Source organism: Sprattus sprattus (genome assembly GCF_963457725.1).
Source record: "Sprattus sprattus genome assembly, chromosome: 18".
NCBI lineage: Eukaryota > Metazoa > Chordata > Actinopteri > Clupeiformes > Clupeidae > Sprattus > Sprattus sprattus.
The window spans coordinates 19260758-19288436 of NC_137916.1; the positions used below are offsets into that span (position 1 = coordinate 19260758).

A 27679-nucleotide genomic window follows, 5' to 3' on the forward strand; every position below is an offset into this window, starting at 1 on the left:
CGCTGATGAGGACTATAAGACAGGTCCTGGGGTAGTTTCTCTGTGACAGTAAACTGACACTGGACATGACTGAGGGTCTGAAGATACATGAAGAAGATTCAGAACCTGAATCGGAGTCTGCAGATATGGTCTCCTCAGGCCTAGCAAGGCTTGGATGATTGACATGCGTTATACAAACATGTCAAAAGTGCAGTTTGTATAAAGAAGGAAAGATAAAACGAGAGAATAACACACACACACACACACACACACACATCCAGATGTCTTCATTGGACACAATGTTGGGTCTGCAGCGAGAGAGAGGGGGATAGTCCTTCATGTCATCCGGATATATAGGCACAGCAGCATGGCAAGAGTATCTGTATCCCCCCACCACCCCATCCCATCCCACCCCACCCATGGAAGAGCGCTTTATGGTCTCCCCATATCCTGACTGGCCAAGGAGGAAACAGCAGAACAGACGAAGCCCACTGATTAGAGGAGGGAGCCCTGCAGTACATTCAGTAGAGAGCAGTGCCATGGATCATTTCAACTGGAGGGGTGGGGGGGGGGGGAGTCTTCCCAGCTGATTAACAGGAAAGGCTAACAGGGGGGGGGGGGGCACAGACACATAGTGTGGGAAAGGGCAAAACAGATAAAGGAGAGAGAGTGGGGGGGGTGGTAAAGGGAGGGAAGTGACAGAAGACAGATCTCCTCAACCTGTCCAGATTGTGGCAGTGGAACAGACTCTGGTCCCACTCTCACCTTTCTGCCCTGCACTGAGGGTACACAGATTAAGACAGGTGGAGACATGGCAGCACGGGCCTGTCCAAGCCCTTTCAGTCAGGAGACACTTCCAGCCAAGCAGGATTCTTTTGGACATGTTTTCTTCTTCATTCAAAGGATTAAGGATTGACATTTTTTGCGTCTACACAATCATTTCATCGCCTTCATTTTGAGTGTTCCTACGTGGGTCTGGGCCCGTATCAGACGAGGCCTGCATTTCTGCCCTTCAGTAAGCCTGTCCTGCAACACCCTGAGCAGTGCTGCAGGGGGCGCTGTGGCCTCCACACAAAAGGCCAGGAATGGCATAGATTTCCTTCTTGTGTTCTAGGACTTTGGGTGACCACCCCACCACCACCCCTCTCTCCGTCTCACTGCAACCAGAGTGAGAGAAAGACAGAGAGAGAGAGAGAGAGAGAGAGAGAGAGAGAGAGAGAGAGAGAGAGAGAAAAACATCCACCTTGCGGGGAATGTCGGGGAGGATGGAGGGTGGGGGTTCGGGGATAGAGATGGGGGCTGAACAGAGGAGAGCCAAGATAGCAAGAGACCGGCGCCTGCTTCATTTGGGGGTGCCGGGTTTCTTGGGGGTGCCCGGGCGCTTGCTCTGCCACAGGTGGCCGGGGATGGTGAAGGCGTCCACGCTCATGGACATGGTCTTGGACGGGATGGCGGTGAACTGCTTGCGGTCGGAGCTGTACTTGTAGATGGACTCCACCATGGCGGGGCTGATGAAGCGCGGGCCGATGCCCGTCAGCCGCATCATCTCCTCCGTCTCCGGGTTCATGGTGTACACCGCCCGGAACTGGCAGCTGTTGTCCCGGAACAGGATCAGGAAGTGGTTGGCGTCGCACTTCTCCATTTCCTGTGAAATGGGGGACAGGGGAGAGTAGAAAAGTAGTTTAAAAAAGGGGACGAGTGTAGATGTCTGTGGTGTATAACAGGCAAAACGCAGTGGTAGAGAAAGGTGGACGAAGGTGGGACAAGGACAGACCAAAGCTGTTCAATGGTAGGGTCCCATGCACCCTGTGTGGACAGATGAACCAAGTGGGGACATATTTTCTGCTTAAAAGCACACAGCAGTGCGTGGACATGTTTGAGTGTAAAGACCGAATGTGGCCCCAGAGGTCACAGACTGGTAGGTCTCTCACCTCCACTATCTTGTTTTTGATGGGTTCGTTGACCTTGCCTGCCAAGCAGCAGCGTGAGATGGCGTTGTGGATGATGAACTTGTTGGACTTGAAGCTGGGCTCCTTGTAAAGTTTGGGGCCTGGAATGCACCATGACACAGCATTTAATTAGGTAGCTTCCCATATGCATATTTCGAATACAGGTCACAATGACACAAATGACTTGTGCTATGGCATGACGTAATATAAGTTACACAAATTCTCACAAATTATCACTGGATAGCTTACAACTCACAACAGCCATTAAGGCAATTTGAAGAAGAATTTATGACAGTCAGCTGAATAGGTGATAACAACCCTTCTATAGACAAAACATTTAAATTGACATGCACTTTGTCCGTTGTTTAGGAAATCAGCTTTTGGCTTGAATCAACAACATATCGTAATGGTATTAATTATCAGACTGCGTGTGTTATCGGCAAACGTTCACGTTCACGTCATGTTAATCCATTATTAAACTGAGCATATCGATTGTTAATCCATTATTAAACTTAGCATTTTGATTGTTTAACAGAATGGCCGATGTTTGACACTGTCCTATAACTGACATAGTTACGCTATCCGTGTTAGTCAAAAAAGAGAGGACACAAATTGATGAGGTGACAAAAGTAATAAATGTAATTGGATTGTCTCTCTCTCTCTCTCTCGGCAGTCTCTCAATCCCAGCTGCACCTGGCTCTCAGGTACGCAGAGGGATGAGAAGCAGGGAGTGAACCGTACCGGTGTACTCTGGAATGGAGGCAGGGGATGAAATGGTGGAGGCGTTGTCCCAGTCCCTATCTCCGTTGTGGCTCGAGAGCCGACCCGGTGACATCAGCCTCGACGGCGAGTGGGAACGACTGCAGGGGAAGAAAGACAGAAAAGATTTGGAAAAAAGGACAAACTTAATTATCCGACATTTGCTCGAATGCGCTGGAGGCTTGGACTTGAGGTAGTGCTCACCTAGGAGATTTCCTGACCCTCAGCGTCCCGCTGCTACCCGTGTCGTTGGCCATAGAGGACAGGTTCATAGTGGAGTGAGAGTAGACTTTGTTCAACCTGGAACCTACCGGAAGAAGAGGAAGCATACCATATTTAACATGATGAATAACACCAAAAACCCACTGGAAAAAAAGAGTGTGGGAGCGTAGTGTAGCTTAGCGTAGTACCCAGGAAGCCTTTGGAAGGGCTGCGTGAGAGGGCCGAGTCATCGTGGAAGACGGTCTTGGGCCGCTGCTTCTTGACGTCGCGCACGGTGGTGGGCTTCTGCCTCAGCACCTTGCCCAGGTCCTCCATGATCTTCAGCTGGCGCCGCATCTCGTACTCATTCTTCGTGAAGTTGCCACGGCGGTGGGACGGGCCCTCGGACGGGGGCGTGCGCGGGGGTGGCGGGGTGGACGGCGTCTGCGGTCGGAGCTCGTCTCCTGACGCTGATCGGCTAAAAGGTGACAGAAGCAAACTTCAAATGAGAAATCGCCACGGCGAGCTGGGGTTTCCTAAAAGCAACATATGGTGCACAATCTGACACCCTGCTGTGTAGCAAATGATCAGAGTGAATGTCACGCATTTTCACATCAAAAGTGTTATAGCAGAATTCCATCTAGGGTTGGCAGATGCCCAAATCCTGATATTTATTTTTTAAATGCATTTAATAAACATTCTTAAAACACAGAAATAGAAACAGTGTTGGAATTATTAACCAATACATTTTTTTAATTTAAAACTACTATTACAACTACTATTACATGATTCAGTAAAGCATCACTGACTATTATGATGGTTTATAAAGTACTGTAATGGGTGTAAGGAGCTGTGGAGTGTGTTCATGTGCAACTGTGAGTGTGAGTGTGAGTGTATGTGCCTCACCTGGCCTCCCTCTCCCTCTCCTGCTCCTGTCTGCGTTTCTTCAACTCCTCGGCTCTCTTCTGCTGTTTCTCCAGCAGGGCGGCGCGCCGCTGGGCCATCTCATCCTCCGGTCGAGCCTCATCCTGCTGCAGCGCACCACACACACAGGGATGGGGTTAATACAACCACATTACCATATACAAACAAACACAAAGACACCCACACACACAAAAGCAAATACACACAAAGGCAAACAGACACACACTAGCCGTCAATGGGGCGACTGCTGTCGGTCCACTGACCTTGAAGAAGAAGCCGACCCCAGACTTGAGCTCCGGCTCCGTCTGGTCACTCATGGAATCGGAGAAGGGGTCGTTGGACTGTTCGAGTTCGTCTTCCAGCCCTCTCAGCGAGGACAGTGAGATCTCGATCAGGCTGCTGCGCTTGCCGTTGAACCCGGCGGCCGGCACGTCGCTCTCGAACGAGCATTCGGAGGGGGCCCCCGAGCTGCTGCCCCCCTTTGTGGACGCGCCCTCCAGCTCCAGGCTGAAGACACCGTGCTCTTCTGCGGAGCCAGCGTCCGAGGCAAGGTCATCCTGGCCGGCCCGGGAGGGCGTGGGTGTGGACCTGCGGGAGGATTCAGGGAACATGGAGGTGCCCGTCTGGCCGAAGCTGATGGAAGAGGCGCTCTGGTCGCGGCACTGCCAAGGCGCGGTGCGGCGCAAGTGCGGGATGCTGTCCACGTTCTGGGAAGCCACGATCGAGCGGGTGGAGACTGGGACCTTCAGGTCCGCCGGCCGTGATACATGGTGGTGCTTTGGGCTCTTGGGGGGCGCCGACTGTGCCCGGCGGTGTGCTCCCGGGGATTTGGGCGGGGTGGTGTGGCTGGCCAGCCTCCGCGACGGGGAGGGGGAGGACGAGGCGGAAGGGAGGTCCCGTGTGGTCTCGCGAGACAGGCGGGAAGGGGGCGGGCCGGTGCTTTTGGGGCCAGGGGGAATGACCCAGGCATGGGTGGAAGTGGCGGGTGCAGGCTTCTTCTGCATCAGATGTTTCTGCTGCTCAGCCAGCCGATGCATGTCGGTCTGCAGGGAACTGAGGGCTGCGTTCAGCTTGGTCACGGCGTTGTTGTAGTCCCCGAGAGGAGCCGAGCCCTTGTCCCCGGCCTGTGCAGCCTCCCTGTTCTCCCTCGAGCCTGCGTGCGGCTTCATGTTACCCTCTTCCTCCGCTAGGTGGCGCTGTGGGTGTTTCTGCATCTCTGGCGGCTGTTGCTCGGCACGGGACAGGCGGCTCAGGTCCGGCTCTGTGGAGGATGCGCTCAACTCCCCCTTGGTCTGCTCCTCAGCCTCCCCCTCTCCCTCGCGCCCCTTCTTTAGCTGCAGGAAGGCGCTCTTGCCCAGCTGCTGCCGGTGCTTGGCGAAGATGGCCTCGATGCGCTTCTTCTGAGCCTCGATGGCCTTCCGCTTCTCCTCCAGACGGGCGCCCAGGTCGGACATCTCCGTGTTTAGGGCAGGGCTCTTGCCAGGGCTCTCTTCCTTCTTCTTGGCGGTCAGGTTCGGGGCAGATGCAGGGCTGGTGGGATCGGCGTCGGGCTCCTGAGGCGTGGGAGTCAGCAGCTTCTTCTTCCTCTCGGCGAAGCTGGTCATGCGGATGCCGCTGTCGGGCGTGTGGTCGCCGCCACTGCTGCTGGGGCGGGGCTTGGAGACCGGGGTCGCCGGCGTGGAGTGGGCGGTCCTCGGCAGGTCCTCGGAAGCGTCCGAGTCCACGCTGCCGTCGCGCAGCACCGAGTCGTCGTCGCGCGAGCCCTCCGACGTGTGGCGGGCGCGGGACGGAGAGGAAGACGACGGGGGCGGTGGCGGCGCGTGAGGCCTGTACAGCACGCCCGAGCGGGAGGGGGCGGAGCAGCTGAGAGCAGAGGAGGCGGGGCTCCCGTTGTGACGCGCGCTGGCGGGGTCGTCGGGCGAGTGCAGGTAGAAGCCGTCGGGGGCTCCGTCTGGGTGCAGCCGTGGCTCCATCTTGCCCTGGTTGTGGATGATCTGCAGCGCCTCCTCAATGGTGGGCAGCTCGCCGGCCTCCGCCTCCGCCTCCATCTCCGTGTCATCCAGCCCGTTCTCCTCCGCCAGCAGGGGCGCGTCGGGCGTGGGCGTGGCCCAGGAGGCCCGGTGCGAGCCGTTGGCGGGCGACTTGCCGAGCATGTGGCTGAGGTCCTCTGGAGGGGTGTAGGGTGCGCGCGTCAGGCCCCTGTTGGCCGGGTTCAGGTTGTCGGAGCTAACAGAGCGGGTAATGGCGCTCACCGACTTGCCCATGACGATGTCCACGTCACTGTCCAGACCGAAGGGGATGCTGAAGGACACGGCAGACAGGGGACGGCTGGAGAGGACAAGAAAGAGAGGGGGAGAGGAAGCGATAAAAATGGTAAAGTTAAATAATACAGTTGATAAAAATGGATGGATAATTGGATAATGAATGAAATTTGAAGATTCATAATAAGCACCCAGTACCTCCAGTGCAAAGTGACAATTATTATAATAGGCAGCTCAGCCTTACCTGATTGGTTTCTTTGTCCATGTTCTTCCAACGGCCTCTACATGAGACATTGAGGTAGACTGAGTAAGAGAGCCTGATAAGGATACACATGCACACACACATGTACACAGACAGACAGACAAAGGGACACACAGACACACAGACAGACAGACAGACAAAAAATGTAACAAATGGCGATAATGGATTCAACAAAAACAATGTGTCAAAACAAACAAACATCAAACTGAAAAAAAGACTGGATCATACAAACACACACACACACACACACACACACACACACACACACAGAACTACACCAGCACTTTCGTGCCCTCAAAAACACCTCAAAACAACCCATTGACAGACGCAGACAAGCAGGAAGCATGCTAATGAAGAGATGACATCCCACTCCGCTTACCTGGCACCGGTGACATGGGGGAGGAGATGGGCAGGAAGGGCTTCTTGAAGAGGGATGGAGAGCTGCAGGAAGAGACAGGAAGAGGAAACAACATCACATCAGACACACTTCTATCATAATCATTTTAAAGAGAGAAAGATGTAGATTGATCTAGAGAGGTCATTATTATACAAGGGGTTCTTTTAAAGGCCCAGTCTTTTAAAGGCCCAGTAGTGTAGTAGTGTACCTGTTACCACTGGATGTCCCACCATCAGTTTTACCAGGTCCGTCTGCAAAACACAACTCTTTACTTATAAAGAATAATCACATCCACATGAGATAATGCAGTGTCATTGCTTCACACATCAATCAATATCTTTGTCTTGCACACACACTTACCCTCAATGGCCTGCAAAGGCTGAACAAACTCTGGCTTTTGGATCTCGAACCACATTAAGAGCTCTGCCAGAAAGCTCAAGATGTTCACCTGCAAAGCAGAGGGAACAATCCAAAAAAAGAGATTGGTGTTCCACACGAGCAGCGATAGCACAGTCAATTGCAACACTTTAGATGGCTGAGTAGGATATGACAACCAGATCACCTCAGGCAACAAAATCATTTAGATTACGGAGAGGTCATGTCAAAAATAACAATAGAAGTCATTTAGAACTTGGCTAATATTAACAGCATTGAATGTAAACTATATAACCTCAAATAATAGAAAGCACTTAAACTATGAATGTAGAGAGGAAAGAAACTGTAGTTACTTTACAGCTTTTCAGAATTGCACTAAAAATCTTTAAGCAATATTAAATCAATCAAAAAGCGTGGGGTGTGGTATATGCGTGCTTAGTCATATCAAATTTGTTTTGTGGGTGTGTATGCAAGGTGGGACTGCAGTGCTGACGACACATACTTGCAGTTCAGGCGGGGCGTAGAGCAGGTCCTCCAGCACCAGGGGGCAGCAGCTCCTCAGACAGCTCTCACAGAACTCAAGGATCAGCTGCAGGTTGTACAGGCTGTCAGCCACTGACATGGACTCCTTCATGCACACGTCTGAAAGCAGGTCAGACGAAGAGCGCGAGAGAGAGAGAGAGAGAAGAGAAAGAAAGAGAGAGCAGGAGAGAGAGAGTGTGAGTGAGTATGTCGAGGAATGCCAGTGTTCAACCAGTGACCCGGTCAGCATTAATAATAGAAAGCGCCGTTAGACAGCAAAGGATCAGATCAGGCAGGGGGGAGGGGAAGATAAGGGTGGGCAAGGCTGAAGCAGAGGGTGGGGAGGGTTGGGGGTTGGGGGCAGGCTGGCTGGCCGGGGGAGATAAGAGACTTTACCCTCCAGACGCAGCAGGCCTGGGCAGTAGTAGTGGATGACTGCAGCGATGGCACAGCCGTTGCTGAGATCCTTCACCTCGCTCACCAGTGGGAAAAAGGGCTTCTGCCTTGAGAGCATCTTATCCTTCCTGTACCTTATCTGAGGACAGGGGGAGAGATGGGGGGGGGGGGGGGGGGGGTTTAGCACACGGGTTACAATCCACAGATCAGACCAGAACAAAAGGATCCAAGTTTGTTTGTTTTTCCTCTCCATTCAAGCAAATAAAAACCACTTGATCCATCCATGGAGTAAAAACAAGGCAGGCAAAATGTGTGGAGCTCAAACTGGTTCAGCTGGTCTTTCAGGCATGTATGCATGTAGTGCAACAAATAGTTTCCCTGTGATGCACATGCAAACAGAGCAGGCAGAGTGGACGTGGAGGCGGTGCAACGACAATACTTTCTGAGAAAGCAGAGGAGGTAATGGGAGATAGAAAGAGAGAGAGAGAGAGATTGTGTGTGTGTGTGTGTGTGTGTTTGTGTGTGTGAGATAGGGTGTAGGCAGGAACAGCAAGAGCATTGTGGGTAGGGAAACTAGGACAGCCAGGTCCCAGGAGAGAGCAGGACGAGACTTCAGACGGGTCAAAGCACCGAACAGAGGCAGCTGTGTGAACGCCCCTCACCTGATGTGCGAGTGCGCGCACACACACACACACACACACACACACACAAACACACAATCACCTGTACAGCTACTCTCACATAATGACAAGCCAATTAAAAAGGTGGGAACCCCTGAGATCACTGGCATTCTGATATCACTGTCTTTGTCTTCACAGAAGGATATCCAGTAGATTGGCTGGATCGGCTAGAGCAGCTCATCTGTGAGGAGTGAACTAACGGAACAGATGGTGCAGTCCTCAACCACATGGATGCAAATGATTTCTTCTACCTGGCAGACTGGCCCCACTTTCACCTGTCTCACTGGGATAGTGTCTTCCACATCGGATTCACGCATCATTCCAACATTCCATGATGTTCCACAAAAAGGAGCTGAAGTGAGGTGTGGGGGGCGGGGGCGGGGGACCCATGGGTTTCATTCAAGCTGTGTGTTCTGAGATATAACGCTACATGTGTGACCATATTACATACTCACTCGTCTCCTCTGAGCCCCATAGGGCCGTATTAGATATCCGACCGGAGCCCCCCTCAGGCAGAGGATCCCACCCAACCCAACCTCATGCCAGAGCTTCAGCAGAGAGAGCCAGCAGCAGCCACAACAGCAGCAGCAGCAGAGTAGCTTTGAACCAGCAGGGGGCGATGGAGGACTGAAGGGCCTCAGAACAGGACAGGAAATGGAGGCGGAGGAGGAGGAATATGAGAAACAAAAGACGAGAGGACGAAAAGCAAGACAGACTTACAGGAACAAGTTTCCAGTACCAGCGGGTGGGACACTGTTAGAAAGGAGTGAAGGACAGGCGAAAGAGAGGGGAAGAAAAGAGAGGAGAGACAGCCAGGAAGAGAGGAGAGGACAGACATTAAAGCCCATTATGGGGAGGAAAACTGAGGAGAAGGACTAATCTGAGCAGGAGAGGATTTGTGTGTGTGTGTGTGTGTGTGTGTGTGTGTGTAGGCCAGCAGCTGACTGGCATTTGTAGCGTCATTCATAAGCACATGTATGAGTTTGATTTAAAAATCATCACCTTTCTATGAATGGTGTTAATTAAAGTAAGTTTGTGTGTGTGAGAACATGAGAATGAGTATATATGGGGGGGGGGGGGGGGGGCTGGGGGGGGGGGGGTGTAAGCGTGTGATAGAGAGGATGTGCTTACAGAGGGCTGGACGGGCTGTGGGTCGGAGCTGGTGTCTGAGCTGTGCGCTCCCTCTGTGAGATCCATCAGCGTCTGATTCAGCTGGAAGCAAGCAAAACACACACACACACCATGTAAACACATGAAAAAATAAGCCCGCAGGTCTGGTGTAATAAAACACTGATCCCTTCCTCCGCGTTGACAAAAGCACTGGCTCGAACCCACTGGCTCTAAATCTGCACAAACAGCACACATATGAGAGGGGGCCGCTGAAGCTCCCAGCAGCTGGACCTACCCCGATGACCCACTGGAGCAGGGGCTCCTCCCAGCCGCCGCTGATGCCGCCTCCTCCTCCTCCTCCTCCGCCTCCTTCCAGCAGCTCAGCTCCTCTCGTCCGTGCAGCACTAACCGTCTCCATGGCACCCACCGCCATCAGTGCGTCGATCAGTGCCAAGTGGGCACTCTGCAGCAGACACAGGGGGAGGGGGAGGAGGGAGGGGGGGGACAGAACAGACACAGTCAGAACCCGACCCAGACACCAGCGCCACAGACATCAGGGCCCAGCAGGCTACTCAGCTTAATGGAACAGCGGGGCAGGCCACTGCCGGTGCCGACGTTTGGAGCGGGCCAGGTGGCAAAGCAGGCCCAGGGCTGGCGCACGCTGAGCCTGTGCGTTGGCGAGGCAACACGAGGTGTGCAATACACCCACGTAACACACAGCCAGCAGAGGTCTCCAGGGGCTGATTCTTCTCATTTGGAGGAAAATTAATGTGTGGGTGTGTGACTGTGTGTGTGTGTGTAGGAGAAAGAACAAGAGAGAGGGAGGGGGAGACTGTGTGTGGGAGTGTGTGTGTGTGAGTGTGTGTGTGTGTGTGTGGGGGGGGGGGCATGTGTGTATTCCATAACAGGCTTGTGTATGCTGTAATGACAAGTCAAGACATAGCTTCTGCAGCTGAACCCCCAGCCAGATGAGTCAGTGTGCTACTAGCATCCATTTACGCTCTCTAGTTCCCCACTCTCCCATCATTTCACTTTTCCAGGCATAACCTCTCCTCCCTCATCTCATTACTTTGATGTTGTAGAAATTACCCCTTTCTCTCTCTCCCCCTCTCTCTCTCTCTCTCTCCCCCTCTCTCTCTCTCTCAGCCCGTTCCCTGCTTCTTCTCCTCCTCTTCAGCAGTGAGCTACAGCAGCATGACTCATGTGTGACAGACTGCAGGGATCTGTGCTTCTGCACGCTGCTGCAATCAATTCACCTGGGATCAGCCAGCTCTGCAGTGCTCCCTCCTGCTTGTCAACACCACTGGTGTGTGTGTGGGCACAAGTGGGATAAGAGGGGTACTGGCAATACTCCGAGCTAATAAGCATGTTCTGCCATATTTGCGACCCACCAATCATACACAACGAGTCATTTGAGTGCACATCCCACATATATACCCACCCCAGTGGCCATCCCACACACCATCACAAACACAAGCTTGAGTGTGAGCTCCGCAAACAGTTCACATCCAAAAAGGCCCATTAACTTCCACATTCTTACCGAGTGAGCCCATTACAGGGACTCCATCGGAGGGCGCAGAGCCCATTAAACCTGCCCGAACAACACAATCAGCTCAGGCTTGGGCCCGAGAGCTCCTTAGCACCGCTAAGAGGGTTAGGCCATTAGCTTCTGTGTCCAGCACCACGCCTGTGGACACCCTCTGGACCTGGGACTGCCTGTGCCTCACACGGCCCAGAGGCCTAGTCATGGGAGGGAAGAGTGAGACGACCCTGATGAGGGCAAGATAGGCGAGCTTTAAAATGTTCGGAAGGGCTCATTAGATCCTTGGTGCGCAATCCACGCACAGCCAGGAATATTCCGGCAGCTTTGCAGAATCATCAGGAAGTAAAGGTTTTCCTGTGGACCAAGTGAACATTAGCAGTAGAACTCTAGCACAAGAACCCTAAGGTCTCTCCTGCCTTAACTATATAACTAGTAACAATTATTGTAAAAATATGGCTGTTGAGCATCTTGTAGTCTGTGTTAAGCATACGGAGTGAACACTAAGTCAATAACCATACTGCGTGAATAACGGAGTTCAGGTGACAGATTGATGAACATTTTATACTCAATTGCAGTTGATTTGACCTGCACCTGAGCAAACCAGGTGTGGGTATTACTTATCAGGTGTTCTGAGCTGGTGCTGGGATGTTGGATCTCCTGAGGACCCTGTCTAAGAGTGTGATGACTGAGTGATTGTGGGGAGAGTGAGTGAGTGTGGGATCCTCAGGACAGTGTCCAGGCCTGAGTTTATGGCCGAGTGCTGTCAGGGTTGTCAGGAGCTCTCAAGGACACCCGGCAGGCCAGACTTCCTCTTACTCTACAGGGGAGCCAAGCCAAGCCTCAGAGACAGACGAAGGGAGGCCACACACACACACTCACACACACACACACACACACACACACACACACACTCACACACACACACACACACACACACACACACACACACACACTATGTTCTCGAGGACAGCTTGCACTTTAAGGAAGACAGATATAGATAGCCTGTATATGGCACTGTAAGCATGTTTTGTCTAAGCTTGATTGTTGATGATTTGTTTAACTTAGATTGTTTCCTGTCTAATCGAATGGACAGTTTTATTACGTCTTAGTTGTCATGTAAAAATCCTTGGCAGCCTAGATCTTTTCGTGTGTGTGTGTGTGTGTGTGTGTGTGTGTGTGTGTGTGTGTGTGCGTGTGTGCCCTGGCTCCTCCTCCTGGCTTTGGGCTCACCACAGGCATGGTCTCTGTTATAATCATTAACTCAGCACCGTGCAGCACAGGTCATCATAACACATTCCTCTGTCAGGGGCCTGCTGTATGTGTGCGAGTATGCATGTGTCAGAGTTTGTGTGTGTGTGTGTGTTTGTCTCTTTGTGTTAGTGTATGTGAGTGTTGCCCGGGTTGGCTGTCGAGAGTAGACAAGCACAGATCAGCACTGGATTCAAACTCGCGCCCTCGGACATGGGGGGGAGGGAGGCAGGCGTGCTAGCATGGGAGGCTAACAGCATTAGAGTCTGTCGCCAGCACGTCTCTTAAGGTGAGAATGAGGTACACTCACAGCGCAGCACGGTGCCCGCTGGCTTCCGTTCCACTGGCAGTGTGTGTCCGGACAGCATGTCTGTCTGAGCGTGCAGCAAACTGCTGACCTCGCCAGTCGCCACACAGCTGAGGAGAGGCAGAGGCTGGTGGGGGTGCTGAGTGTGTGTGTGTGTGTGTGTCAGTGCATGCAAGTCTGTGTGTGTGTGTGTGTGTGTGTGTGTGTGTGTGTGTGTGTGTGTGTGTGTGTCAGTGCATGCAAGTCTGTGTGTGTGTGTGTTTGTGTCATTGCATGCAAGTGTGAGAGAGAGTCAGGGGGTGATTTCTAGCTGCCGGTGGTGCCCTGTCACATAGCATTCTCTCTTCAGCCTGGGACAGCCAGGCTCTCTTCCTCTCTCACCCGCTGGCTCTGTGCCTCTCTCACTCATCCACTGGAGCTGGAGCATAGCTGGAGGAAGGCTGTGTCTTTGGAGAGAGGAAGGTTCCAGTGTCATCCACCACCACCACCACCACCCCCCCCCCCCCCCCCCCCCCCCCCGAGCTTCCTGTTCGTGGAAAATTTCCTGAGTGGTGTCTTGGGGGGTGGTGGGTGAGTGGGGGGCGAGGGCAGATGTTTAGAGACTGAGAGTGAGGCAGAGAGGCTCGACTGAGTGTTTGTGTCTGGTGTGCCGAGCAAGGAAATGCAGATTACTGGGCTACACTTGAAACGCATAATTGAACAATGAAAACAAGAGGGGGAGGAGGGGGGAGTCTGATGCAAACAATGTGTGACAGTACAAAACTCCCAGTGAGCTATGAACACACTGTTAGGAACTGTTCCTGAGAGAGACAGGGAAAGATAAACGAAAACCGCTCACTGTATGTCTGTTTCTCTTTTTAATTGTGTGTGTGTCTGTGTGTGTGTGTGTGTGTGTGTGTGTGTGTGTGTGTGTGTGTGTGTGTGTGTGTGTGTGTGTGTGTGCGCATGTGTATGAAAGAGAGAGAGGAAAAGAGACAAAGAGGTAGGAAGAGTGAGTGTGTGTGTGTGTGTGTGTGTGTGTGTGTAACAGCCAATTGGAGTGTAGACTGTAGAGTGTAGGTCACGAGGCCTGCTCTGTTGTTCAGATCAGCAACTATTTGGAGGAGGCAGTAAATTATGACAAAAGAGAGTGGGAAAAGAAAAGGAATGAAATGAAAGAAAGAAAGGAAGAGAGAAAGAGAATGAGCAAGTGTGTGTGTGTGTGTGTGTGTGAGAGAGAGAAAGAGAAAGAATGAGTTAGTGAGTATGCAAGTGTGTATGTGCGAGAGTGAGCCAGTGTGTGTTTTGAGTATGAGAAAATACAGAGAAACTAAGAAAAAGAGTGAGTAACTGATTGATTGATTGAGCGAGCAAGTGTGTGTGTGTGTGTGTGGGTGTGTGCGTGTGTATATGTGTGTGTGTGTGTGTGCGAGTGTGAGAAAGAGGGAGGGGGACAGGCGTTTGAGGGTGGATTTCCCTCCCTGACCCTCCAGAACTTGCTAAGCCAAATCACAAGTTTGGCTAATGAGAGGGAAGCGAGTGAAGCGGGCCGGGAACACAGAGCGCACAGAGCCTGCCAGATCGCCATAACAACCAAGTATGACCCACAATGCACCTCAACACAATCCTGAGCAGCCCTGCATGGCACTCGGATAAAAAACAGCCCTTCCTCCTGAGTCACTTTTATAATGCTCTTATACACATACTACACACTACAAACACAGGATTCCCACACACACAAACACACAATCACGAACCTTGGAAGTGAACTTCAACCTGATCTGAGAACAGCAGAGCAGAGCAGAGCAGAGCAGAGCGCAGCCCGTCTCAGAGGGGGGTGGGGGGTCTCAGGGAGCAGAGCTCACTAATGCTCAGCATCACCACATAGCTGATCCCAACAAAGGCTTGTCAGCAGTGGCCCTGCTGATTAGGCTGGAGGTTACTGTAAGGTCTGATGCTTAGCCCGCACCAAATACCCACCCAACCACCCACCCCCACTCGTCCACTCCCCCGCCACCCTGCTGCCCCCTGCCCTTAGAGGTAGACAAACAGAGGGATCAGAGGCCTCCCCTAGGGAGATTTACAGGAGCCCCTTTCGTTGAGCTCCGAGCAGGACCCACTGCGCTTTACCCCATGGCTGGGTACATGGACACACACCTACACACAGACACACACACAATCTTGCTACGGCGAGGCACTTGGTAAACATTGCGGCATTCCCTTTTTTGAAATGCACCAAATAAACAGGCATTTAAAGTTGATAACAAACAGTCAGATGAACAGAGAGAAAAAAAGATCCAAAATATTTGCTGCGTTAAATGCTGAAAGGGAATATCTGGCATGCCTTCACGGGCAGAGCCCAATGGACACACACAGCTAGCACTGACTCAAACTGACAAACCTGGGGAGTATTTCCAAGTACGTGGTTTAGTGACAAACCTTGGTAAGTTAACTCAGAAAAAGTGGTAAACCTCCTAAAAGAAGAGCCCCATGGCTTTGATTTTCTAGGAGAAGAGGCCATAGGGCTCTTCCATTAGGTTAACAACTGACTGAATGAACTTGCCCACGTTTGTCACTGAACCACGTACCTGGACATTCTCTCCAGGAGAGAACTTACAGCATGAACAGACACTCAGCCCAGTCCAGCCCGGTGCCTGGGGTAGGTGTGTGCAGTTACACCACGGGGTGAACCTCTGAGGCAATAAACGACTTGTGGGGAATAAAAGGAGATTGAAACATTCCAGGGTATTTAAAGCTCATTAACTTGCAAAGGCTCGCCAATCCAGCCTGAGATCAACAACACCCTTATCAACCCAAACTTCCCTTCGCAATTTCTCAGCAGAACATCTGGCGGCCATCTTGGAGGGGAGTCAAACGCAGGCGACACAAGGCATGTCATGTATGCACCGTATGACGTGTCACAGAGACCCCTTAAAGAAGGGGATAGCTTTGCAGTAGTATCGCTGGCAGCCAGATTATTATGGGCGTTTACATTCCTCAGACTGTTTATGAGGTGAAGGTACACGGCACGATACGTGTGTGAAGATTCTCCCAGCGTGGCTGCCGGTGATTTAATATGGGCTGGCATGATGACGTGGAGTCTGGATGGCAGATTATCGCTAATCTTCACAGATCTTTATCCTCAATCTGAGGAGTGGTGGGGGGCTGGGCTGGGCAGCGGACAGCCACAGGGACGCGGGAATGATGGGCGATGACTGGGAGGCAGGGGACACTGACATGGCTGTCACTAGGCAGAGAGTTTCTCTCCCAGACGGAGAGTGTCTCTCCCAGAGTGTGTCTGCTTAGGGGAGTCACCGTGTTTGGCTAACTAGGACAGTCATTTTTTGGGGGGTTGGAGAGCCAAATTAGACATTTTAATTTTTTGAGGCTACAGGGAGTATTAACTCCACTGGGTGCTAGAATCTTTCATACGCTTCCCTTCTACCCTACCTAAGATTTGGATGAACATATTAACATGCGCACATTCATGAGAGGGTGTGGGAAGGGGGGGGGGGGACTGTGAGGATCAGGCTGGAGCTCCAGTGTGCAGAGCTCTAATATGTGTGCCATGCTGCAGCAGATTGCCGTTGCTGCTGTTGCTTCTGCTGCGGCTGCTCTGTCCTAATGCTGCCGCCTGACCCACTTTCACCCGCTGCCATCGCCACCGCCCGAGCCAGTCACAGATTGAGGGTGCGCCGGCGCACCAGCGCAGAGATCATGACCGTGCACCGCCCCGGCGCCAGCCTGAAGCTGAACACCAGGTTTGGGCGAAGGCAAAAGGGCGGCGCTTGGTGCACCACTGATCTGATGACCCCGGGAGAGTAGGGACACCTGCTGCCAGACACACACACACAAATATACATGGACGACTCCAGGCAGAGGGCAGCAGAGCATAGAGCACAATAACACAACACACAGGCAAACACCCACACATACAGCTTACGGAAACTGACACTCATGAAAACACACACACACACACACACACACACACAAACACTAATAAATACAAACACGCAAACACACACACAGCATATAAAGAAACTCACACTAATGAAAACTCGCAAACACACACGCAAACACACGCAGCACACGTAAACCCACACATAGCGCATACAAACACACAGAACACACCCGAAGCATGAGCTCCTCCCCCATGCCTCCACAGAGACTGCCACAGCGGGGACAGAACAGGACAAACAGCTGAGAGTGTGGTAGCTGCACATCCCTGCAGGGGGAAAAGCAACCTCACAGGTCAACAGCAACTACTTCACACAAACTACCAGAGAAAAGCATACTTAGGGTTACGAATTTACATCTGTACTTTGTTCAATTAGAGGACTCATTTTATTACTATAACAGTAGGTCAGAGGTCATAGAGGAGCTTACCCTCTTTATACCGTTAGAGGGGTCCCCCCCAGTCAGCTCCAGCTGGGGGGCCGCCATTAAAACAATGTTAACAGTCAGATGAGCCAGTCAAGGACACACAGTGGAAGAGAGCTGAGGGGCTCCTAATGATGCCAAAGCTGATCCAAGAGCCAAGGGGAGCAAAACGGGCGCTGTGCCCACATTAACTTAATTCCTGCTGGGAGCCGCTACGTTATGCTCGCGCACACACACACACACACACACACACACACACACACACACACACACAAAAATTACATAAATGCATGCACACACACACACACACACACTCACACACGCAGGCACACACACAAAAACAACACAAGCACGCAACAAGGAGGAAGACTCGGGTCACCGCTGGCCCCACTGTGCTTTGTGCGTGGCTTTGTTCCCAGAGGCCGGAGTCCACTGCTGACCACTGATTGTCTACCTGCTCCATTGTGCTCCTGACTCCTGACCCGTGCACACCACAGCTCCCATGATGCAACAGCATCATGCAACAGCCCCCATCCCTTACAGCTGGATCCGCTCATCCCGAGGGATTGGTTCGCGATTGGGGGAGGGACAGTGGCAGGGGCTGTTTTTGATGTCTTCTAATCCCCCAGAATCACGAGATAAACAAGATCCACCCCACCTCCAACCCCCGCCCTGCGCTTGCTGCCCAGGAGTGCACATAGCTCTGGCTGAGGGGTGGGGGTGGCTGAAGGGTAGGACTGGGGGTAGGAGAAACAATCCTTCCACGTGGCCAGAAGGCAAAAGGGTCGATAGCAGGATTGATTGTGACATTTGGGCGGTTTCGAGCGCAGACAGGCTGCCTTTTGGTTAGGCTCTGATCTCAAGTGGTGTTGGCCACCACACACACACACACACACACACACACACACTCAATTATTCATGCACACAGACCCCCCACTACTTACACACCAAGCTCACCACATGCTCACATGCATGCAGTGAGCAGAACATGCCACCAGTGGTAGTAAAATAGGAATTGCTGTTACAGTCATAATAGCCATGTCAATAGGCAAATGTGATTATGACTCCTGATGTTGTGTTTAAATCATCTCTACTGTTTTATATGGTATCTGCCAAATGGTAAATATATTGGTGGCATGTTCTGCTCACAGCTATTGAAGGAACCATGAATTATTAACATACAAATAGCTGGCACAAACGAAAACTCGCAAATCAAACCCCACAACTGAAGCATAGGTACAATACTCATGGGAACATGTGAATAGTTGTCATTCTTTCATACCGTTCTGTTTGGTCATCAATACTCATAGATGTACACACCCTACACACCCCACACACACAAAGACTCATATACAGACACACCCATTTCCTCACCATTTTGATGGGTTTGTGGCGGAGGTCTTCGTCCGTGATGGGGACATTCTTGTCCTTGGCGACCAGGCCCCTCTTACTGAGGATCTGCAGGAGGTCGCAGTTGTCTTTGGGGGTCCCCTCAGCCACTAGGGCCCCCGACGGCCCCTGCCCCTGCCCAAGCAGCAGGCTGTAGGTGCGGCAGTAGAGCTCCGGGGAGAGCAGGAGCCTTGTGACCGGGGGCTTCAGGTGCTCCTGTTCGTACTGATCGCAGTAGAAGGGGTCTCGCAGCTCCGCCGGAACGTTCTCTACAGGGAGCAGAGAGGAGGACAGAGACATCAGCCTGTGAGTGAGGATCTGTGGGCTCTTCAAGAGGAAGTAAGCACTCCTAAAAGACTGTATATGAGAGTGCGGTTGGTGGCGATAAAGTGTTCCCTATTGGACATGATGAACAACACCCAGAGCTATAGGGGCTTTTCTCACAGCTCTCGTGAAAGAGATATGGCCAAGGCTACAGCCAAGAGTAGCACATGCACACAGTTTCACCAGAAGGCCATGATCCTTTGGCCTGCGGACAGAATCATACGAATGAGTGAGCAGACAAGAGGTTAAACGAAGCATGGGTTGATGAATGCATGTGTGTGTGTGTGTGTGTGTGTGTGTGTGAGAGAGAGTGTGTGTGTGAGAGTGTGTGTGTGTGTGAGTGTTTGTCGGCACAGTGTCTTTCTGAAAAGCAGCCCAGTCACCAAATCCAGGGCTGCAGGGCTTAGGCTAGGATGACAGAAATGACGGCCTGGGCTCTGGTTTCATCTAAGCGGGTTTTCCCAGAGCAGACACTTCCGCCTCTGCTTGACTGCTCCCGGGGAGGGAAGGCAGCAGCATCCATTCAACAGCAACCACCCCAACAAGACCCCCCCCCCCCCCCCCCAGCCCCAGCCCCGCCCCTCACCGACTGAAACGCTATCCCACAGTGCACTGCTCCCGTCCTGCAGAGCCGGGAGCAAAGAAAACAGGGACGCACATGTTCATCCACACACTTCAGTCAGAAACACCTGACAGAGACAGCAAGACAAGCCAGACCGGGTCCCCACCCTGTGCTCGGCTTATTGGTTTATGATGGAAGAGTCTCATTAGTATAGGATTATTAAAGATGTTTATTCAGTAAACATTTGTATAGGTCTCACATCTAAAAGTACAAGAACACATTGTAAATCAAAACCAAAAGAGCTTGGGTTAACATATTTCTAGGTCCCAGTCTCTCTCCAAGTCTCAAATCCTGAATATTTTCAAAAGTTTTTTTTTATAGAAGTAGCCTACTGTTTTGTACCCACAGCACCTCTAGGAGCTGATCTAGGTGCTGTTACTAGCTGGCACCAAAAGGAAATCATCGAAATAGAGAGCCAGAACACACACCACTTATTTGTCCAGGAAACAGGTTCGGCGGCATTCGTGGCGGGCTCAAAGTACATCCCCAAACACGCATGAAAGACCTGTTCCGGGGCCTCTCACTGAAAATGGGGTGCATGTGAGAAAAAAAAGAGATAGTGCAGTGGTGTGTTTTTGAAGTCCAGGACCCAACGCTACCGACTTGAATAACGCCAAGGACAGTCTTCAGAGCGCCTCGGTCACGACAACTTGCTGCAGTACTGGCAGCAGTTTGCAGCCATTCCTCCAGGTTCAGACTGTGCAGCACCTCTCAGTATTTTAAACTTGAATGAGTGTCTAAGAGTGTGATAAAAAAAAACAGGGGTGGTGAATTTGACACCATTCCTCGGCGCTGCTCTCCCAGCTCCGCGGTAATTAGGTTGGGAGAACAAAAAAAGCCTCCTGTAATACACGCAAAATGGGACATTCCCCCCACACACACACACACAAAACACTAACACTCTCTCTCTCTTTCTTTCTCTCTCTCTCTATCTCTCTCTTTATCTCTCTCTTTATCTCTCTCACACTCCCTCCCTCCCTCTCCACCATCTGGGTCCAAACTTGGCGTTTTCACCCAGAATGCAAAGCAGGATGCAAAGGCCACAGCAGAGGCGGCTGATGAGTGCTGCCGATAGAGGCTTCATTTTCCTGTGGGATCGACCCTTAATGAATGACCAGTCTGTGTTCTACCTTCAGAAAGGAGAAGAGAGAGAGAAAGTAATACCTGGACATAGAAAGTGTATAAAAAGAAAAGAAAAGAACAACAGTGGGGCTGAAAACCAAGAACACAGATACACACACACACAGTCTAGCAGACACTTATTCATACTTTTATACACACACACTGTGAAGTTTGTAGTGGATACACACACACACACACACACACACACACATTCATACTTTTATACATACACTTGCACACAAGCGCACACACACACACACACCTGCTCCCACTGATATGACCATCACTGGTTTAATCACATACATCTGTACATCAGATGAACAAGGGAGAGGCCTCAGAGGAGCATGGCAGGAGTTAATCCAATCACCATTCCATTCAAGAGGAAAAATACACCTCCAGATCTGGTACGACATCAGACTAGAGTGGCTTCAAGCTACTATAATGACAGCAAACATCTCTGTCACTTCAATCATCAAGTGAAGTCCTGTTCTACAGCATTACTCTGAGGAATACACGGATAAGAATACAAACACTCTCACTCACTCTCACTCTTTCTCAGACACACACACACACACACACACACACACACACACACACACACACACACACACACACACACACACACACACACAAAAACAATAGGAAATGTGAGACACGGTAAACACCAGAAAAGCGATTGCAGGACGAGAATGCTAATTTTGTCCGTGCACAGCTTGGCCGCTTGGACCAACATGAATCAGCAGAAAGCCGGACCTCCGGCCAACCACAGCAGCGCGGTGCAAGCTCTGATGAGAACCGGAAAGAGTGGATGGCAGGGGGATGGCTCTCTGGGCTGGGGACCCGAGCTCACTCCACACCGCAGCAGTGCTCAGGTTACACTATTACCACTGACAAGAGCCCCAGAGGAGGAACAAGGGTACACAGAAACAGGGCAAACCCCCCCACACCCCCACCCAAAAACAAAAGCACACCCTCGGCCAGCGGGTTCAAACTCGTCAAGTCAAACCTCATCACCATCTGAAGAGGACCCTAGAGAGCATGTGAGTGTGTTGTGAGGTTGATGCGCACAAGGTTCCTCAACGTCCCCCTGAAACCGGAGACTGGAGAGGCTGGCCCTGCGTTTCGAGCTGGTCGCCATGGAAATGCTGACTGTCGAGACCTCTTCGTCTTGATTAAGGGGCGGCACAGCTAGGCTCGGCTGAGACGCTAGCGGATGGCTTTAGCTTTCTAAGCACCGCACCCGGGCACAGTGGCCGAGGAGAGCCCCTCTAGAATGCCAACGGGCATGGGGCAGAAGCACTTAAAGGCTTTCAGACATGCAAAGAAGGGTCACGAAGGCATCGTTACACAAGGAGGTTTAAGGACCAGTAGGACTTTCTGTCAGAGGGCACTCTCATGATTCATGCATGAGATGATTTTCTGGTTATGTATTCACTACTGCACGTTGTATACAGTAATGGACAAAAATGTTGGCACCCCTGCACTTCTGTCAGATAATGCACCACTACTCCCAGAAAGGTGTTGCAATTACAAATGCTTTTCTATTCACATGTTTATTTACTTAGTTTGCATTGGAAAAACACAAAAAATCTGAGAAATAATGCCAAATCTGACTTTATTCCACGGACACTTCAGAACTCTCCAGTGTTTTGTCTTGGGTCGTTTTGTCTTGGGTCGTTTTGAAGTGTGCTATGGGTCATTGTCCTGCTGGAAGACCCATGTCCTCTGACGGAGACCCCGCTTTCTGACAGTGGGCCCTACATTGCGCCCAAAAATTATTTGGTAGTCCTCAGATTTCCTGATGCCATGCGCACAGTCAAGGCATCAGGTTTCAGAAGCAGCAAAGCAACCCCAAAACAGAGATTTGGGAGATTCGGCATTATTTCTCAGATTTGTTGTGTTTTTACAATGCAAACTAAGTAAATAAACATATGAATACAAAAGCATTTGTAATTGCAACACTTTTCTGGGAGTAGTGGTGCATTATCTGACAGAAGTGCAGGGGTGCCAACATTTTTGTCGATGAGTGTATATATCTGAGCAACAATGTGCTGTTTACCTCCTAAGGTTGAGCAACACAGCTGAGCCTCTTGCAGTTGCAGGTAATTAACATGTCCGCCTAAACATGTGAGTCATTTGATCCACTGACTACTGGTTGTATAATGAGATCTTAAATCATGCGAACTCAACCCATTACTCAAATACTTATGCAGCTCAGACAATGTAAAACCTTAAAGCTCTTTATGCAGTTCATGGAACCATTCTGTGTTCATGTGTTCTCTGGAGGCCTCGTGTTCGTTCAGTGCAGCGATGCAGCGAAGTCATGTAATGTAATCCTCTGCTGTCATGTTATGGTGCAGCTCTGCAAGGAAATAGGCTAACACTTCCTACAGCCGGCAGGCAATATTTGCGTGCGGGTAAACAAGACAAATATGCATTGTGTCATTTTTATCACTCCAATAGTGTATGTGTATTCAGTGTGTGTGTATTCAGTGTGTGTGTGTGTGTGTGTGTGTGTGAGTGAGAGAGAGAGGAGTGGGCGCCCAGTAAAAATCTGCCGGCTGCAAAAAAACTACAAGCAGGCAACTTCTGCTGACCTCAAAGCTCCCGAAGCTGCTTTGTGTGAGACTTCAAACCCAGACTGTGCCAGCTGCAGAATAGAGAGGGACACTCAAACACTCTTTCTACTCCACGCTGAAGATGTGACTGGCTGATGGGAGATTGGGGGGGGTCCTTCAGCTTTAAAACAGTGGCCTGTTTTCCAAGATAGCAACAAACAAAACAAAACAAACACACCTTCCGTCTCAGAGTGGGAACAGGATTCACGGGTCCCTCCTCACTTGTTGACTCAGGAGAAGTAACAACACTAGCTGCGGTGACAAAGCACATGACTAGTTGTGCTAACTGACTTATAAGTGTGTCAGTATGTATCCAGCAGCTTACGGATAGGGGTGGAACAGAGGGTTTTTTACTGAGCTTGGCAAACACCACCAGCGGGTTGGAAATCTTGCTGGCCTGGACGTTTTTTTCACAGGAGTTCTCCCTATTAATGCAAGAGACACGGAGCTAATCAATAACAGCTCTCTGGTGATAAGAAAAGCTTGTGGTGCTGATCCCCCCCCCCCCCCCTCAGTTATTGCTAGTGCTTGCATAGTCCATGGAAAAATAGTGTGCAGTTTCAGCTTTTTGTTGAAGCTCATTCTGTTAAGAATCGGACAGAGAAACTGATTTGGACGCGTGTTGATGTAGCACTCTGAGCTTTCAGTGACGTGTTACTGTAACTGAGTTTGAACCCTAATAAAATTGACAGACGGGGCCATGACTATGCTTGGTGACTCAAGCAGAGCTGTCAAACCCAGCTGGGCTTTGCATCGGTGATGAGAGGGGAGCAAAGTGGGTGAGCTTTAACAGGTCTGAGGTCAGTTGAGGTAAATCATTACGGCAGAATTTCATTGTGCACTGTCAAGCTGTGCCACCACCAGCGCCCAACTCCGGAAAATGCAGCTGGGATTCAGAGGGCTGTGAGCAGTGTGTGTGTGTGTGTGTTGTGTGTGAGGAAGCAGTTAAAACCTCAGTAGGCAGTGGAGACCTGGAAGGCTTTAGGAGAGCAGGGCCTCCTGCTAGGCTAACGTTATCGCTCAGCATGAGGGCAGCCACACACACCCCACCACACACCCTACCCTTCCCTACCCTACCCTACCCTTCCCTACCCCACACAGCACAGCCCAGCTCAGTAGAGCACACCAGGCCACAGCCAGGGAAGAGAAGTGATGATGTCATCGTGTTCTGACAGGAAGATAACTGCGGCCCTCCTGGCTCAGCAGGATCCTGTGCCATGGAGTTAGGGAACGGACACACACACACACACACACACACACACACACACACACGCACGCACACACACACAAACATGCTCCAGTGGAGCTGGTCTAATCTGTTCAGGGTTTTTCCTGCTGCTTGCTGGTGAGGGCCAGGGTAAGTGTGACTTTGACCAGCGGGCGTGGCTGTGAGGTCGGTCTATGATGAGAGCGCAGGGGCGAGACATAAACACTGAGCCCAGCCTGAGCCTGCGTACGGCCCACTGACAAAGACTGGGCCTCTGATTGCATAACAAACAGCACATAAGCCAGGTTATTAAAGTTGGTAAGGCACAATAGCGCTTGTGTTCCACCCTGACCTAATCTTTTTTTCTTTTCTTTTTTTTTTACGTTTATTTTGAGCTTTTTGCCTTCACTCAGTAGAGATTGACAGGAAATGAGTGGGAGAGCGAGATGGGAATGGGAATGGGACATGAATCAAGCCCAGGTCCCTGTGTGCACGTGGATTTGGGATGCTACAGATTGTGCCACAGCTCCACACAACCCTAACCAATTCTTAACTCTGAGGGGTTTGGCAGCTGTGGTGGTAGTATGTGTGTGTGTGTGTGTGTGTGTGTGTGTGTTGAAACTCACACTGGCATAAACAAAGTCTTAGCATGTTTGTTTACATTGGTGGACTGTGAGACTGTGACATGCCAGGGAAGGTAACAATTATAAGAGGACCAGGAAGGAACGAGTGAAGTTACGACAGAGCTACTAACAGTAAAATCACCAAACAATTCTGGGTCATAATGACACACATCAGGCCTTCTTTTCATCAACAACATTATTTTGTACAGAACACTATGCACCCTTTATCTCTGAAAATGTGTCCTTGAGAATGTGGAGCTTCAAGAAGGACTGTGCAGCGATAATCTTAAACTGCTGTGTTGGTTTGATGGTGTTTTTTTGTTTGTTCCCTTCCTTTCCAAACATCACCAAGCCTATTTCACATTAAGGGAGGTCTAGGAATGCTGAGTTAATCATCTGAATTATTAGTGGCTCACGAACAAAACACAATAGGCCCCTTTCAAATGTTTTGTTTTTCCACACACACAAGCTGCTCCAGAGGCCGGTGTTGCAAAGAGGCCAACCCGCCGCTAAGTTTTTTGCATCACACAAGCCACGAAACCTATGTAGTTCACAAAAGAGTTTGTGTGTTGCCTATACACACAAACATGTTGCCATCAAACAGTGATGGGGCAGGGGGCCATTCACACAGAGATCTTTCTAAATCTTTTCCTAAGATGTGAGCAGGTAGCATAACTCATGCCACTGCTCAAGTGCATTCCAATTTAATCTGGTAGGACAGATAAAGTCAAATAAAAGCCAGCTGTAAATGGAAAGGTGTGGCTCCTGCACTGAAACAACAGTTCATCTGGCAGCCCAATTTGGGTTCTTCTCAGCCCTATTCTGGTGCCACTTTAAGAGTCTTACAGTTGGGAGAAATAAACTGCTGCAGTAAGACTGGTGGGTATAGAACCAGCATCCCCACAACCAGCATTGAGGGTTTAGGGTCAAATGGAGCTCCCACTGAAAAGCAAACATCAAACCCCTCCTGAAACCTCGGCTGACATGTGAAGTAGCCTCGTATGTTAACAATAGAACTCTGAGGTGGGTGTGTTAGCGCGTCACAGCCTGATAGGTTTCGGGCACATGTTTATCCACCGGCTATCACTCCGTTTTAGGTCTAAACTAATATTTAACGGAAGGCCTATGACAAAGTATTTCCTTGGAACCCTATGTCCTCATAGATGACAGACCAGGCCATGTTATAATAGAAAGTTATGTATGGCATATGGACTAGCCTACTTAGAGTGGGATTATACAAGAGCAATAGACTATGTTCACTTTAGACCAATTTCTGAACCTTGGTAGGCAATTATTGATTACCAATTGCCTATGGGCCAGTCGATTTCGGGGGAGAACAATTATGTGAAGCTGAACAGCTATTTGCCACACTGGTGTAGAAAGATAGCCTAAGCCTTTTGCGTGTTGTCTCAAGCCATAGGCTTCACGGGATCGGTTTCCCGAATGCGGCATAAGGTGGACAGACAGGATAGGGAAATAGCGGTGGGTCAAATGCGACCACGCAAATGTTCCCACCTCTCCTACGGTCTTTGTGTGTCTAAAATCGCTGAGTGTACACATCGTAAGCTGTTCACCTTCATGCATGTGCTTTTCATTACTCTGACAGTCAGAACAATGCTGGGATAAGACAGAAGCATGACATTTTTAAACATGAACCATGTGGGAAATTCACACATACCTGCATTGCCGTATGATTTAGCCAAGAGCCAGCCCACACTGGCGCATATTTTGGCTCTGGTGAAATCATAGTGATCCACGGATTTAATGTCCGGGACTACAAAAGTCCTTCTCGTTGCATTCGAATCCACCATAGCGAGTCCGCAGACAGGCCGTGTGGAAGGGAAAGGAAAAGATCCGGGGTGGAGGTAGTCGCGTAAGAAAAAAATGGGAAATCAAGCAGTCATCCTATTCGTGTCCCACAGCGTCAAGGCTGTAGAACACGGGTGTCGTTAACGTAGCCTACTCACGAGAAAGAATATCCAGAAACTGTGGTTTCAGCGTCCGTATGAACCCCGTCTTGGTCCGTTTGTTTATTGAAACTCCTTATTAAGTTACAAAGGCATTTAAAGGATCCCATAAATCGTTAGAGGCACCATGAACAGCGCTTCATACATTTTTGACCCCGTTTCATCGCTCGCATCGTTGAGCGTTTTGTGAGTAGGGCTCCGCTGATGACTGATTTCCAGGTGCTCCAAACTCACGTCACTCAACTGGGCGGGTGACCAATGGGATTTGAGCGAGAGTGACAGGGAATGCAAAAAGGCGGGCTCTATCTCTGTGTGAACACAACCATCAGGTAGGGTGGTTTTTTGCCCATTGAAACAGGTGCAGTACCGGTATAACCTGCTGCTCTCATAAACGAGAGGAAACCCTTTGAGGATAGTCAAGGCAAAATGTACATAGGAAAACGCAAAAATGCAATTAACTGATAATTTAAAAAGTGTATGCTATCAGTATAGTAAAGTGTATCTAGTTTATTTTCAAACTGAGAGTGAAGTTATT

The 27679-nt window shown here is 50.5% G+C and overlaps 1 protein-coding gene across 1 annotated transcript; it reads right to left on the minus strand.

Annotated features, from left to right (window-relative positions):
• Positions 1–1321: 1321 nt before the first annotated feature.
• camsap3 (calmodulin regulated spectrin-associated protein family, member 3) lies at positions 1322–26988 on the minus strand (the record flags this gene model as incomplete). The annotated part of the gene is made up of 18 exons (XM_080856202.1): positions 1322–1624; positions 1911–2029; positions 2670–2788; positions 2892–2994; positions 3098–3366; positions 3795–3919; positions 4076–6140; positions 6318–6390; positions 6715–6776; positions 6941–6983; positions 7093–7180; positions 7610–7749; positions 8026–8164; positions 9426–9458; positions 9837–9917; positions 10111–10278; positions 18647–18930; positions 26856–26988. 18 exons carry the CDS (start codon positions 26986–26988, stop codon positions 1322–1324), a joined length of 4347 nt encoding a protein of 1448 aa, XP_080712328.1.
• Between the last annotated feature and the right edge of the window lie 691 nt (positions 26989–27679).